The sequence below is a fragment of the Atta colombica genome, unplaced genomic scaffold, assembly GCF_001594045.1.
Source record: "Atta colombica isolate Treedump-2 unplaced genomic scaffold, Acol1.0 scaffold225, whole genome shotgun sequence".
In the NCBI taxonomy this organism is placed as follows: domain Eukaryota; kingdom Metazoa; phylum Arthropoda; class Insecta; order Hymenoptera; family Formicidae; genus Atta; species Atta colombica.
Window position 1 is genome coordinate 776,331 of NW_017259322.1, and position 15,421 is coordinate 791,751.

Consider the following 15,421-nt stretch of genomic DNA (forward strand, 5'->3'; position numbering starts at 1 on the left):
ATATTATAATTCTTATATAAAATGAAAAGACAAAAAAACGATGCGAAAAGAATCGGATAAATGATAAAAGTATAGCAATTGTGATATATAATTTCTAGACATTTTGTAAAGATAATTAAATATAATTTAAGGAAGAACATATATTTATTGTGATAAATATTGTTTCATATAAAACTTTGTCACACGTCAGATCAGCTCTCTTTGTTACTGAATTCAATTACTGAAATTACATTCCTTTACAAGAGAATCCTCTCGCTTTGTTTACTAGCGTTGATACTTTTGACGTATATTACATATGTAAATGTAATTAATTTTTCCTAGTAATTGGAGGCAATAATTTTCATGCTTTATTTAAAAACGAATATAAGTATGCTAAGTATGCCCAACGATCTTAACATACTAAACATATGGCAGTAAGTACAAACTTACTAAATAAGGATTATAAAATCATTATTTAAAAATGGTAGACATGACAAGTCTCAATAAATATAAATGTAAAATGAAGAGCAGATACATATTAATACGACATTCATTATATTATACATATTATGTGTAAATCATCGCTGTAAAAAATGTCACGTTTTATCTTCCATGCTGTAACTTCATATATATAACAGTTTATTGTATCTAGACCTATTAGTCTGCAATAGAATGCTGTTTCTTTTTTATCAGGTGTAATATATTTCTTCTCTACATATAATATTTCTGTGTTTTAGACTCAGATAGTACAAAATATTAATAATATTCATCGCAGTTCTCTTATTGATTTCCTTTTTGTAAGTACTTCGATCAATAATATAATCTACGAAGAACAATATCAGGTAACCATTTCCTATCTCGTTACAATCTATAGAATCCAAAACCAGATGTTGCATCTTGTAAAATATTTCAATATAGAGGCAATCCACGATTAGCAGACTATGCAGACGTATTTTAAGTTAATTTTTGTTTTTTCAATTCTGTTTTACTTCTACTGTGTTTCAGGTCTGCTAATATAGAATTACCTCGTGTAGATGCATAGAAAGGCTCGATTTATGCCTAATAATTATAGTACAGTTGTACATCACGTTAATGTATTTAATATACATATATCATAAGTACTCAATTAACAACATTATAAATTATAATATACATTTGTCTCATGACTTATAAAACAGAGACCAACAGTTTAAGTAAATTAGACTCCTGAAAAAGTATTAACAATATTACGCAGTGAAAAGAAAGTTTTAAAATATAAGCATTCATTTCTAAAATTAGATAATTATAATAAAAGGCAACTTTTATAATTTATAATTTATAATTTAAATTTCACTCTGAATATTCTAGGATATACTAGATTAGAAAAATTCTACTCTTAAAATAAACAAACGTTTTCTTTAGCAAACATTTAATCTTTCATTTTCACGTAGTAAAATATCATTTTAAGATAATAAATCAATCAGTCGTCAAATTAATTTATTAAGTACTTAATAAAGAAAGTTATTTAAAGTTTACAAAGAGAATAATATCGAAATCTCATTTTGTATTTTGTATTTACATTTGTATGATACAAATATATAGTTTTTATATCAATACAGTTTTAGCTAAATTATAATATTACATGTGTGTTAATCGGAAATGATTAAATTGTTGCTAAGGAAAAATCAAATGCAAATCAAGCAAAAAAAAAAAAAAAAAAAAACAAAAAACGAAATTTTACTTCGTTTTTTAATCTTACTGTAAGAAAAACAGCACATATCTCCTACATTCATCTTAAGATCCTTTCGTTAAGATAATAAATCGCAAGAAAAAGTGATATAAGTACGTGACTGCACCGGCTATGATAGGAATGTAACTAATGTATTGATAAGACTTCAGTGTCTTAAAAAAAAGAAAAAGCAGAAAGGAATACTCCTAGTAAAATTGATTTAAACACACAACGATAATATCTATATAGAGAATTTGTTAAGGCACATAATATAAATATAAGTAATTATATCAATTATCAAGTCATTTCCTCGTTGCTACTCGCTAATTGGGCCATTTCAAACTATCATGTACGTTTAGATTCGTATACACAACTAAAAAAAAGTAACTAAACTCTCCAGTTTTCGGGGGAAGTGACTTTTGAATAACATATACTAAACCTTCTCCAACTTTTTTTCTCGTTCATTTGTACTGTTTTCTAATATATATGTATGTATGATGATAATATTCGACCGTGTGGCTAATTTCATATAGTTTACTTTTGTTCTCTAACGAATCTTTCGTACTAAAATATATTCAAAATAATGTCAAGGCATTATTGCAGCGTAGTTTCTATCACTTTTCTTTCAATTAGCTAAAAACTGTACCCGCAATACCATTCGTTTACTTGCATTGAAACAATCGTAACAATAGTGTTTTGATAGAACATATGTATGTGACGCATACTATATAAAATCTAGAATAAAAAGAATAAAAAGAATCTTAAGAAAGACAGAGAAGAATCTTTGATGCAAGCGTAAGATAAAAATAATTTTTTTATTTTAAGATAAAAAACCGACATGTTACTAAATAAATTTTAATCCTCTTATTTTCTTTTTTTTCGTGCGTAATTAGATAAGCTTCAAATAGATATAATCGAGTATATTTTGATTTCATCATTTATTATCTATGAAATACTATATGACAACCGATTACGTATTATTTTCTTTATTGCAAACTATCGACGTAAAGTTATTTTTTTTATATTTATGAAATTTACTGATTCACGAAAAACGGGTACAGTTTCTAAGCCAATCGCAAAAAACATGAGGTGCCTGTTTCGCAATAAATACCTAAATATTTCATGGAGTATCTAGTGTCACAGTAGCAGAATATGTCATGCCAGCATGTTCCGCTCTGTGTTGTTCGATGCTTTTAACGTTACTGACTTCGTCGACAGTATCGAGTGCCGTCGACCGTTCTGCAAGCGTTAAGAATTATCCTGTTTAGGCAAGAGATTTGTTCGTTCCTCGTCATTCACTTTCTTCATAGCGGGCGACATGCGTGTCATCTCGGACTGCCGAATGAGAGTGTCTGAATCTGGTGCGTTCAATGAATCACGTTTAGCTTGAATTTCCACTGGACTCGTTTGTACCTTAAATACATATATTCATCATCAATCAGAAAGCAATAAATTTCGCATTAGCTTAATTTTATCGTGAAATTTGAGATATCTTAACCCTTTGGCAGCAATAGCTGGATCATTCCAGATTCACCAGATATTTGTTAGTTTTTGCAGATTATTTGTACATCTTCTAAAGAAATTAAAATTGTTCGGAAACTGCTTTTTTCCTGCTATTTTATACACTGAATTTATACGCGGAGTGATTTTTTGATTATCTAATAGAATATGGACCAAGAATGATTTTAGCCATAGTCCTTCGAAGAATACATCTGAGGATTAAAATGTGAGACATGTAGAAACCTTTGCTGATGAATTTCTGATCTTTCCATCATTCCGGGGTGAGATAAACTTTGAATTTGTGATTGGACTGGCGCTGACCGGAAGCGGCGACGTTGGCGCCGTCACACTACGTATGGGTGAATGAATAATGGAGTCCTTTCCCTTCTCGTTGTTAATCCTATCCGCGGGCAAAATCGGAGATTCAGGTACACTACGATCATCTTCCTCCAGAGAATGCAATAACTGCAAATTAATAAGTCAGTCAGTCAGTTCGTCCAAGATTGGCAAAAAATTTCGTAATAATTTCTAATAGCTTATGATTTATATAACATTTATACAACCTTCTCCACTTCATCGTCGAATTGTTCCTGACTAGGCAGCGGATCCTTTTGTCTTCTTTCGAGAAGTGTAGCGCGCTTTGCGGCGAGGTACAGAGATCTCTTGACTTTTACGTAAAACACTTCAGTTACTGCGCGCACCGTGTAATCCGGTATAAAGGTATGACGTAACATTGAATCCAAATTGACAGACTGAATACTTCCGACTGTCTGCGGGTTTGCGTTTGTAGGCGACTCGGCTAGGAATGAAAGAGCTTATAGTAAAGCTCCATTTACATTTTGGGTAAGCATTATCAAAGCATTATCTTATTCTTACCGATTCCAATGTTAGCGGTAAGAGCCTGTGATCCAAAATACGTGAAAGGGCCACTTTCAAACATCATATTTTCTTTTCCTACCGTTACTTCGACGCGACCTTCTAAAATTAGCACAAAGTAATCGACCGCTTTTCCCTGCTGATAAATTATCGCAGCCGGATCAGTTTTGGCTTTCTCGCGCGATTTCACTTTAATGTGATAAATAATATCTTGCTTCAGTAAACGTCGCAGAATCGTCTCCGATATAACATCGGACTTAAACGTATCCACAGCTAAAAATTACACAAGATATAATTACAAATCAAACATCAAAAGATATAAACGCTTTGCAATCCATCCGATATTGCTTACTTGTTGACAAGTACTGAAACATTGCCAACGTTAATTGTGGTGAGATGTGAATTCGTTGGTTTTCCTTTTTCTCAGCGAATATGGTGAAATCCGTTGGCATTTTTGGACGGACCTGCCTTTTACGTTTACTTCTATTATCCGCTGCAAAAATTAATATTCAATTAAACCTTACTTAATTTGAGTGTAAACTTGAATTTTTTCAATTATGAAAAAATTTCGCGATAAGCATGAATAAGCAAAACCTACTGAACACATCTGTCTCGTCAATAATCTCAGCTTGAATCAATTCTTCGATAACATCTTCCAATGTTATCAAACCGATTACTTCGTAAAACGGATCACCTTCGCCTTCATTATTAACTCTTTGTACAAAAGCCATGTGGCCTTTGTGACCTGAAAATATATGCGCGATTATTATCACTTATTATTTTCGTGAAATCTATAAAAAAAAAGAAGAATGATATCATACAAACCTTCCTTAAATTGTTTAAACATTATGTCCAATGTAACATCTTCAAAAATAAAATTACATGGATTTTGATAAAATTGACAAAGTGTCTTGAGAGGCGTATTATCATCGGGATCAACAAAAGCGAGATCTTTGATATACAACATTGTTACGATGTTCGTTCTTACATCTTCATACACTGGTATACGTGAGAATCCTAAAAAAATAAATTGCACAATTTAATCCCAATTAATTTAATAAGTTTACACTATTCCATAAAATTGACAGGAAAATATTCAATAATTACTATTAATAATTATTAAAATAACCATATTATATTAAATTATTATCAGGACTTGATAAAATTAAATATTGATTTAGGATTTATCTTTAATAAGTGTTTGTTTGATTAAATTGATAATATTTAGCGTCGATTGATACAATGGAATACGCAAACATCGCTAAAATTCTCTTAAAATATTGTACCTGATTTCATAATCTCAGACACAGTTTCAAAATCTAGAATAGCGTTATAATTCAACATGTATACATCTTCGATTCTGGTCATTACATCCACTACAGTCTTCTTCCGCAGTTCTAACGCTCCTGCAATTATATTTACTTCATCTTTTTCTAAATCGTTGTATTCGGTCGTTACCTAGAAAGGGTCCTGTATAGTATTAATGTATCAATTTCACGTATTCATGCATTTCAGGCATTTCTAATAAGATTTTTCCACGTGATATTCGCAGTTGTAAGCATTATCAATATTTGTTAAAGATAATAAAATTGTATGTTATATAAAGGAACTATGTTAATTGTAGTTATCATAAAGATGCAACTATAACTTACTTTCTGATAACAATATGCAAGACATTCTAAGTTAATTTAATTATTATACAGTCATTTTAATATTTCTTACCTTGACCAACTCTTTCAAGCGTTCTCGATTATACACATTTCCAATCTCTTCGCCGAGAAAAAAATCAAGACACTTGCTAATTGGGTAACTTAATGGAAAAGTAATTAGCATTGTCAATTTAGTCAGATAGATAGTATTTGCGCCAACACATAATCCGTGTCTGCTACAAAAAGCCTATAACGCAACACATAATAAATCATACTTTTAAGCTAAAGATCAAAATTTTCGAATAAATTATGGAAAAAAGCTTTTGCATAATATAAAAAAACATACCTGTGGCGAAATTTCACCGAAAATGACAATAGCTAATGTTGAGCAGATAACAGCAACAATCCCGGATGTCAACTCATCCAATATTATTGTAAATATTGAATTGACAAGAACATTGGAAAATAGAATAGAACACAAAAGGTAATTTCCGTGATTTCTTACTGGCTGAATAGTTCTTGCATACCTTTTCTCCTACAGAAAAAATAGAAGTAACGCAACGTAAGGGAAAACGAAAATGCAGATAAGAAAACATTCGCTTACTTTTTCTGTACCAGTGTTACAAAGTATTTTCAATTCGGTTCTATCTATTGCCATTAAACCGAGATTGAGACCGGAGAAAAGTGCGGACAAACTGAGACAGGTGAGAATGATTAAGATAGCGATCCAGAGCGGTAGTAATTTCTCATACGTGCTGATCTAAAAGATCCGAATTATAAATAATTCTACTCTATAATGAAATTTTATATTAAGCCTAGTTACATGTGTCTAGATAAAATCGCGATGGTGAAAAAGAGAGAAGAGAAATACTCACAGTGTTGTGCAGCGCGATGCCTTGGTGTCTAAACAATACAATATCTTTATTTAATCTCTCTTTTTCATATAACGGCCGTTTTGTGCAAATATAAAACGACGATCCTAGAGGGAGTACTACACGAACGGTTGCCGTAGATTCCTCTATATTTTCCACCTTAAATATTAAATGGAAATTAAATAATATTAATAATATTAAGTATTAGTGAAAAGTATCCTTTATAATATTTTTTAATAACTTGAACGGTGATGTACTCACTGGAAACTCATTACTTTTAATTTTGTCGCATACACTGCCTCTATCCGCCGGAATGTCGGTGAAGGTGATCAAGGTGTCCTCCGTGATACCAGTGCCGAATAATCGAATTACTGCGTTAGTTCCTGCCAAAATCATCGGAATACCTTTCTCGTCATGTCTGGGTTCTTTATCGGCCGTGTCTATTCGTAATCCTTCGATATGTATGTCTGTGTAATTAAACGGAAAATCGCGTTGCGCACGAAAATATTTTCTGGAAATAAGAAATATATTCGCAAATTAATTCACTTCCCATCATTATTGTATTATTGTGCGTCGCTGTTATTATTATAATTGCGACACAGATACATTTAAGCATAGATATATCCCGCGAAAAAAAAACAGTAATTAATAAATTGCTATGATGAGTGACACATAAAACGTGTTATCAACACTCATTTTCGAGATACCAATTTAACTCATTAATCTATAGAATTAATCATGGAGAGTCCTTTAATAAATAAGGCTATCATAAATAAGGCCTTAAGATAATGAGATAATGATATTTCAGATTGTCGATAAATATAAAAAATTACGTCACTATAATAAAGCATGCTTGTTATGCAGTGTTTTTATCTTTTTAGATATCGCATGAACTGATTTCGTAAAATATCGAGTGCAAATAAAAAAAAACCGCCTTTATGTCTTATTTATTTTCTTAAAAATTACACAGTGCAACAAATTTGGATCAAACAATAATAAGATTGAAAATAAGACCGTTTATGTAAGCACATCTCATAAATACGTGAAGCGCTATTTTCGGTTAAAGTTAGATGTTCAACTATATATATATATATATACATATACATACATATACAGGGTTTGGAAAATAATGATAAATCTTTCGCATGGAGATAGAATGGACTAAACTGAAAAGAAAAGTTCTCTATCATTTTGCAATTTTCGCAATAGTTAATAAGATATTAATTGCTAAAAATTGCCGAAAATTGATTTTCAATAATTTTTTATTCAAATACTGTCAATTACAGAAAAACTTTTCTCAGAAACTCATTTTCTTCTCATAAAACTCTATGAATTTTTTCAGAATTTTTTATCAATTTTTTAGTTTTTATCAACATGAGAAAATACAATATTAAAAAATTCTGAAAAAATTTTAAAAAAATTCTTAGAGCTCTATGAGAAGAAAATAAACAATTTTTGTCTTTTGCAGTTTTTCTGTAAAGTTGATAGTATTTGAGTAAAAAATTATTGAAGCCAATTTTCAGCAATTTTTAGCAATTAATATTTTGTTTATTGCAAAATAATAGAGGATTTTTCTTCTCAGTTTGGTCCATTTTGCTCCTATGCGAAAGATTTATTCATTATTTTCCAAACACCCTATATATTTTTTTTCTTCAAATGAATTGTTTCAAAAATATGATTGCGTGCTGTTACTATTGAATTTTCAATATATCAATACACAATCAATTTGAAACAATAACTCTCCCAAATTTAATTAATCTATTTTTAGTTTAAAATCAATGTTTTATTTTTCAACAAGTAATGAATTTCTTGTAGGACTTTTTATATTGAAATATACTTTTCAGAAAATTCCATCAATTTTTAGAAACTCCGCTTTGAACTTTTTACATAATAATATGCAAATTTGTCTAATATACATAATATACATAATATATATAAGCTATAAGAAATTTAAATATTTTTTCATAATATATGAAAATAATGTAATGATGTGAAAGTCTTTTTTTATTTCTTATATATCATTTTAAATGATTAAAATAAATTTTATTATTAAAATTATTAAAATTTTATTGGCAAATATTTAATGTAAAAAATTATACTGATTTACAAGATTTTATGTTTCTCAATTATTTGAATGGTGATGGATTCTTTTGTATTTTGCTCCGTAAAGCAAAAGAAAAAAGTTATAAATTATTTAAATTTGTAATTTAAAAAAAAATAAAATCCTTAATTTCTCAGTATCTGATTATGAAACTTTTTAACCTGATATTCTTTTTCAACGGTTAAAAATAAGAATTCCCATTCGAGTGTTGAGGAAAAGAAACCTTATTAATACCAGTGTTATTATACAAATAATGAAGGTAGAGTTTGAGTTCGTTTTAACCGGAGGATTTTGCAAAACAACCTTTTCATAAATCAGAGTGAAAGGTCGATTATTTTAACATCGCATTTTTTTCGGTTCGATGAAGCAGCGTCGGAGGAACGAGTCCGTAGCATAATTTATAATTGTAGAAAATGTGACGTGATTCACATGTATCAGCTACGTAAACGTCGCGTCGTGCGAGCGACGAATAATCGCTAAACGGCGGGATATAGGTCGCCAATTTCTATTTTTGTTCATAACGCGGGCCAAGTTTGAGTTGGTTTGAATATTGAATCGCAGACTGTTGAACCACCGCCAAGCAAGCAAGTGTGGTCAATGGTAACTTAACGTTTAGATAGCGTGTAGTTATCGCTTCGTCCCTGCTGTTAGACGAATTCCTCAACGTGCCCAAATGTGCGCGTCTAAAGTTGCGCATTCCACTCACCGGAGCGATAATATATACGCCCTAACATTTATCATTGTGCGACACCATCTTTTACTTCCTAATACGATACGTTTAGCTCTCTGTAATGTTGATTGACAGAGTAAACAGTTGTTAAGGAAGAAAGCAATGAAAATGTGATTTATTAAAACTAAACGGTCCACATGCTATACAAAGTCATCCGCCTTCTCATAAATCAGCGTCATAATATTTGTGGGAACAAACGTAGATAATTCCGATGTATATATACCTTTTTTTTTATATATTAGGTGTAGCCAAAAGAAATCCATTATTTTTGCATGAAATTGAATGGAAAAATAATAGATTTCTTTTTACTACACCTAATATATATATATATGTATCACTTTCATTCTCGTGCCGATAAGTCGATTATATAGATGAAGAAGTAGGAAGTAATGAATTATCTGTTTACAGGAATTTTAAACTATTTCTCTGTCATTATTTGTGTCACCTTGGATCTTTGTTTAGGGTGAAATTGAAGGGTCAAATTGGAATTGAGATTTTTAAACCAGGAGAGAAATAGTTGAATAGTGGATGGACTAATGAATTTATTTCATATTATCACTTTTAATCAATTATCACTTTCAATTAATTACTAGCAGATAAAAATTAACACAAAATCAACACATATTTAATTTACTAATTTATGTTTCTCTTAAAATTGTAAATTGATTCATCGAAAACTGGAAGAACTTAAATTTATACTATGATCGTTTTGGATTTACTTAACAAATCTTTCTATAATTTTCAGCTCCAATTTTATTGTACTGTAAATGTGTAAATTTTTTTGTAAATATTTTTGATTTTTAAGATTTAAAGGGGCTCTCTCTTGACTGTTCTCGTTTCTTATGCCTTTATTTTAAAAGTAACAAAACAATATTTTGATCGGACTTCTATGAGATTTAAATGAGACGCTAATGGAAAAATTAGAACGATTTCGTTTAAAAATCTCTGTTGGAGAAATGGAAAAAAGTTATAAATGGAAATGTATTTTACGTCAAAACATGAAACATATGTATACAGTCTTTGCCAAAAATATCAGGCACCTATATTTTTTGTTTCCTGATGATCTGTATTATATATAACTTTAAAGGATTCTTAAAACAAAGGATAAGTTACAGTAAATTTTATAAATTTTTGAGTTAATTAATGGTTAATAAGTTGCCTAATATTTTTGATTAAGGTTATACATAAGAAATTTTATATTAAAAAACGTTAATTATAGTGAAATATTTACATATATATATTTCATCATATAGTGAAATATATACATATATATTACGTAGGCAGTTTGATAAATCAATGACTTTTAAAAGAAGACTATATTGAAAAGTAAGTCGCATTTTAGTAAAAAAAAAGAAAGTAAAAAGAAATCGTTGACTTATCAAACTGTTCACGTACAGTTTTGTACAATTTTTAATTTACTAAATTACATATATTAGATATACAAATAAACATAATAATTGTTCACTATTTTTTATGGAATACAATATTTATTTTGAAAAACATCGACATGATTCAATCATGAAAATAATCCATTTTTTATTATCTTCTTCCACCTTTTAGGCAAGTTATATAAATTCTGATTTGTTAAAAAGATTAGTCTTTATTTGCAAAAAATTCATGAAGCCATTTTGCTATCGACATTTCTAAAATTTTTGTCAGACTAAGATTGCGTTCCGCTGTGCTGTTCCACTTTCAACGCTAATGCGTCATTCTACCTTTATCGTTCTTTATAAGTAAAACAAGGATAGAAAGCACTGATAGCACTGAACGCGCTCCCGCAACGCAGCCTTTAGTCTGGCAAAAAATTTAGAAATGTTGCTGAAGCAAGAAAATATGATTTGATGTGTGTGAATTCATCGCAAGATTAGTTTTTCTATCGAATCGGAATCTTGCCTGAAAAGAGGAGGAAAATAATAAAAAAATTATAAAGATTACTTTCGTGACTGATCTATATCAGTATGTTTCAAAAATAAATATTAAATTTAATAAAAAAATAGTTAATTATTAATTTGTATTTGTAATTATTAATTTGTATTGTAATTATTAATTTCTAACTAATATATATAATACATATTATATTGTATATATAGAGAAAGCCCCTATTGTGAGATAGGCATTTTTTCAAAATGAGATAGGCGTCTAATATGAGATAACAGCGTTTTCGCTAAACTAATAATGCTATCTATTGATTCCACCATGAATTTATTGTTCTTAGATTGAAAACTATTTAGTGGAAAATTCATTATTAGATCGTGCTAATAGTAGTTGCAAAAAAATATTTTAGAATTTGGATTCGGTCTTCAAGTTTCGTTGAGATGAGCTTTTAATCTTGTTTATTATTTAATAAGTAAATATTTGGCAATAAATTCTTCATGTGATGATAGAGTAAGATCGTACTAATAGAAAAATACGTAATGTGTTGAATTGCTTAATTACAGGAGTTAGATTTGATGATCGTAAAACCGTAAGGCATAGAAATCGTAATATGAGATACCCATTTCTAATATGAAATAACCTATGTCATAGTTAAAATCGTTACTGAAGTATAAAGTTATTGTACAATAATAAAAAAGACAAAATCGAAAAAAACAATCGAGTGCCTGTTTCTGCGATGCTCGGTTCCAACTACCTAAAGACGAGTCAGATAAGATATATACAATGTATCGTATACTCATTTTGCACTGCCTGTGTTTATTTGTATTTTAGAAACATTAAATGAGATAATAAAACGCAAAATATATCAGTATTGCAATTAAATAAAGTTTTTTAATTGCAATATTGATATATTTTGTTTTATTATCTCAGGAGATCTCATATTAGGAGCACAATTTTCCGACTTTGCGATTTGCTCACTTTTTACATTTCTTTAATTTATAAAAAACAATAAAATTTGAATTAAATTCTACATAATATTATCTTAAAGCTTATTAAATTCCCTTCAAAATGACTTATTATTTTTTTAAATTCTGCTCATAGATTTCTAGCATTTATCCAAAATAAACTCGGCCTCATAAAAGGGGCCTTACCTGTATATATATTTACCTGTATATATATTTACATATATATTTAATAATTATTTGATAATTGTGCAATTCAATGCATCAAATTTATAATAATCTTAATTAGAAAGAGTTTCCCAAGATCATTAATATCATTGCTAAAATATTAACGTCCAGTGTGAAGTACTTACATATTTTCTATTACTTCATGTCTGTTTTTAGACACTCTTAGTCATATTCTCTCATGATTAATTTAGATAATTATTTGATATATCCTAACGCTATTTTAAAAAATTGCTGTTTGTGTATCATGTGGAAAGAAAGTGAAAAATTAACCTGAGAAATTAACGGAAAATACACAAGTGTAGGAAAAGTCGGAACAACAGATTTGTGCAAGATAAGAGTAAAAGAAGGAAATGAAAATAAAGAAAGCACAAAAAAAACAAAATAAAGAAAGAAAAAATATTAAAAAATGAAAAAATTAAGTTATGAAGAGAAAAATAAAGCAACATAAAATGAAAAAGAAAATAATAGTGAAGATAAAATAAAGACAATGAAACAAAGTATATAACAAAGAAAGAAAAAAATAAAGACAATAAAACAAAGAAGATAAAAAAAGGAAAAAAAAAATAAAAGATTACGAAGAAAAAGTATGTCTGTGCAAAGATGAAGAGAAACGGAAAAGATGAAGAAAAAAAATGAATACAGAAAAAGATGAAGAAAAGAAGAAAATGAAGAAAATAAAACAAGAGAAAAAGGATATGCAGATTTATACTTATAGAAAGGAAACTATCACAGAATACTTACTCAGGTCGTTCGAGGTATTTTATAGAGATGCGATTTCCGAGGTTGTTCCATTTTTCATCGCTGCCGTCTCTCAGACAAAAATAGACGATCGTAATCTTCGCATCCGGAACTGTCCGGAATCTGTAGATTGCGCGAGTGCCCGTTGACGATGTCCATACTGCGTCCAAAGTGTTGTTCGCGTTGTGCGGGCAATCGCGACTCGACAGCGACCATCGCAGCTCGAGATCGCGATCGAGACCGGTGCCGAGGAACTCGACGTGGGGAACTTGACGATCATCGGAACTTGATGTCGCGGAATTTTTGGCACCGAATGGCAGTGCCAATTCGGAAATGATCGTCACCGAATTCACCGTAAGCTGAACCACGCGCGGTAGAACGTCATCGTGACGAACGGCATCGGCGACTATCACCACATCCGTCGCTGTCGTTGTCAACGGTATTGATGTCGGCACACCGGCATTCGCTAGCTGGACGACGTAAACGGGAACGAAGAGTAAAAGAATCGTTGCCGGCGCGAATCGCGAACGGCCGACATACTGCGCCATCATACGACTACTGTGACTCCACTGACAACTTCACTCAGCTCGAGGCGAGAGCTAATAGTTGTATTTATAATGCGCCACCGCGCGGCGCGCGGCTGATGCGCGCGCACGTGTCTCTTCGATCATTCGATCATTTCTTTATCTGCGCACCTTGCCACTTCAGCACCTGAAGCACTGAAGTACAGTATATACAGTAGCGCAATTCTCCTGATTTTATGTTTCCCAAAATGGAGTGCGCATGCGCGAAATAAGTAAGTTGCCCAGTAACACCATCTAAACTTCTATCTCTTCCTTTTTCCGTTCTCTCTTCAGAACCATTTAAATACTGTTTCCTTTTAATGATTTAAGTACGTTGTTTGTTTTCCAATTGGAAATTGCTTTCGTTTTAGCTAGAAAATCTGCATTTTGTGTAATGCAATTCTAATAAAATTTATTAAAACGCAAGCGATCTAGCAGGAAAACAAACATCGTGTGCTGCAGTCGTTAATTAAAATATTTTTATATTTTATCAGTATAATATTTATATCATATAACATTTATATAATTTTATATCTTCTTATTTTTGTATTTTTTTTATTTTGCAATGCATTACAATTATAAATCTATTTCTTTTAATTTTACTATATTTAAATTAAGTTTTGATTTACGCACGGCCGAGAGAGAGAGAGAGAGCGAGAGAGAGAGAGAGAGAGAGAGAGAGAGAGAGAGAGAGAGAGAGAGAGAGCGCGGAAAAATAAAGAGAAGAGCAACTGAGAAAGAAATTCAGATGGCACTATTGGGAACTTACTTACTTCGCGTATGCGCATTTTGCGAAATATTAACATCAAAAATGCCAACAGAGAGTTGCGTTATATACTGTGACTGAAGGATGCGTTCCATTAAAGTCCCTCTAATAAAGGGCCTTAAACACAATGGCCCATATTCAGAACGCGCTTACAATGATTGTTTTCCAGCTAGGACACAGAGACATTACACTGTGTTCAACTGCATAAAGTACTTGTTGGAACGCAATTTAGTTTCATAATGTAACACCAGAATGCATTGCAGTCTTCCATTCTACTCATATCCATAGTCCTTTCTTGAGGATTGAGAATTCCTTGATAATTAGTTCTTATTTTTAATTCTTTGTTGAATCTAAATGTAGAAACTAATCATATTAAAGAATCACTGCATAATCGCTAACTTAATTTTCTCTGCTGAAAGCAGTCAAATTTAAACCAACAAAACAGGAAATAAATTTCAATTTATCAGAAACCATGAGTGCTTTCCATTTAATGACACAAGTATCATTTTATTTTTGTTACTCTCTGAAGGATAAAACGATACTTGTATCATTAAATGGAAAGCATCTCAAATATACTAGAATAGATGCTTTCTAATAGATTAAAATCTCTTTGTTTCCGACTTCAAAGTCGGCCGGTCCTGGGAATATTTTAGTGACTATTAATAAGGGGAGAGAAAAGGAGGAGAGTCCGATAATTAAAAAAACGATGATATTATCGACAATTAATACAAATTTACGATTATATTATAGTTGCAGTCAAATGCTTTAAAATGTTTGGTTGACTCTAATTAAAAAAAAGAATTTTACAAATTTCCTTAAAATTACTTTAAATAAAACATCGTATACGAAAAAATATATATACTCAGTATATAAA

The 15,421-nt window shown here is 30.5% G+C and overlaps 1 protein-coding gene across 1 annotated transcript; it reads right to left on the reverse strand.

Annotated features, from left to right (window-relative positions):
* Nucleotides 1-2,552: 2,552 nt before the first annotated feature.
* On the reverse strand, nt 2,553-13,781 carry LOC108688076 (metal transporter CNNM4). Its single transcript, XM_018194171.1, has 14 exons — nt 13,222-13,781; nt 6,846-7,095; nt 6,588-6,743; nt 6,317-6,472; nt 6,059-6,247; nt 5,786-5,959; nt 5,350-5,521; nt 4,889-5,080; nt 4,662-4,808; nt 4,416-4,556; nt 4,064-4,336; nt 3,751-3,986; nt 3,431-3,652; nt 2,553-3,100 (listed from the first exon to the last, which is right to left on the reverse strand). Exons 1-14 carry the CDS (start codon nt 13,767-13,769, stop codon nt 2,936-2,938), a joined length of 3,021 nt encoding a protein of 1,006 aa, XP_018049660.1. The 5' UTR covers nt 13,770-13,781; the 3' UTR covers nt 2,553-2,935.
* Between the last annotated feature and the right edge of the window lie 1,640 nt (nt 13,782-15,421).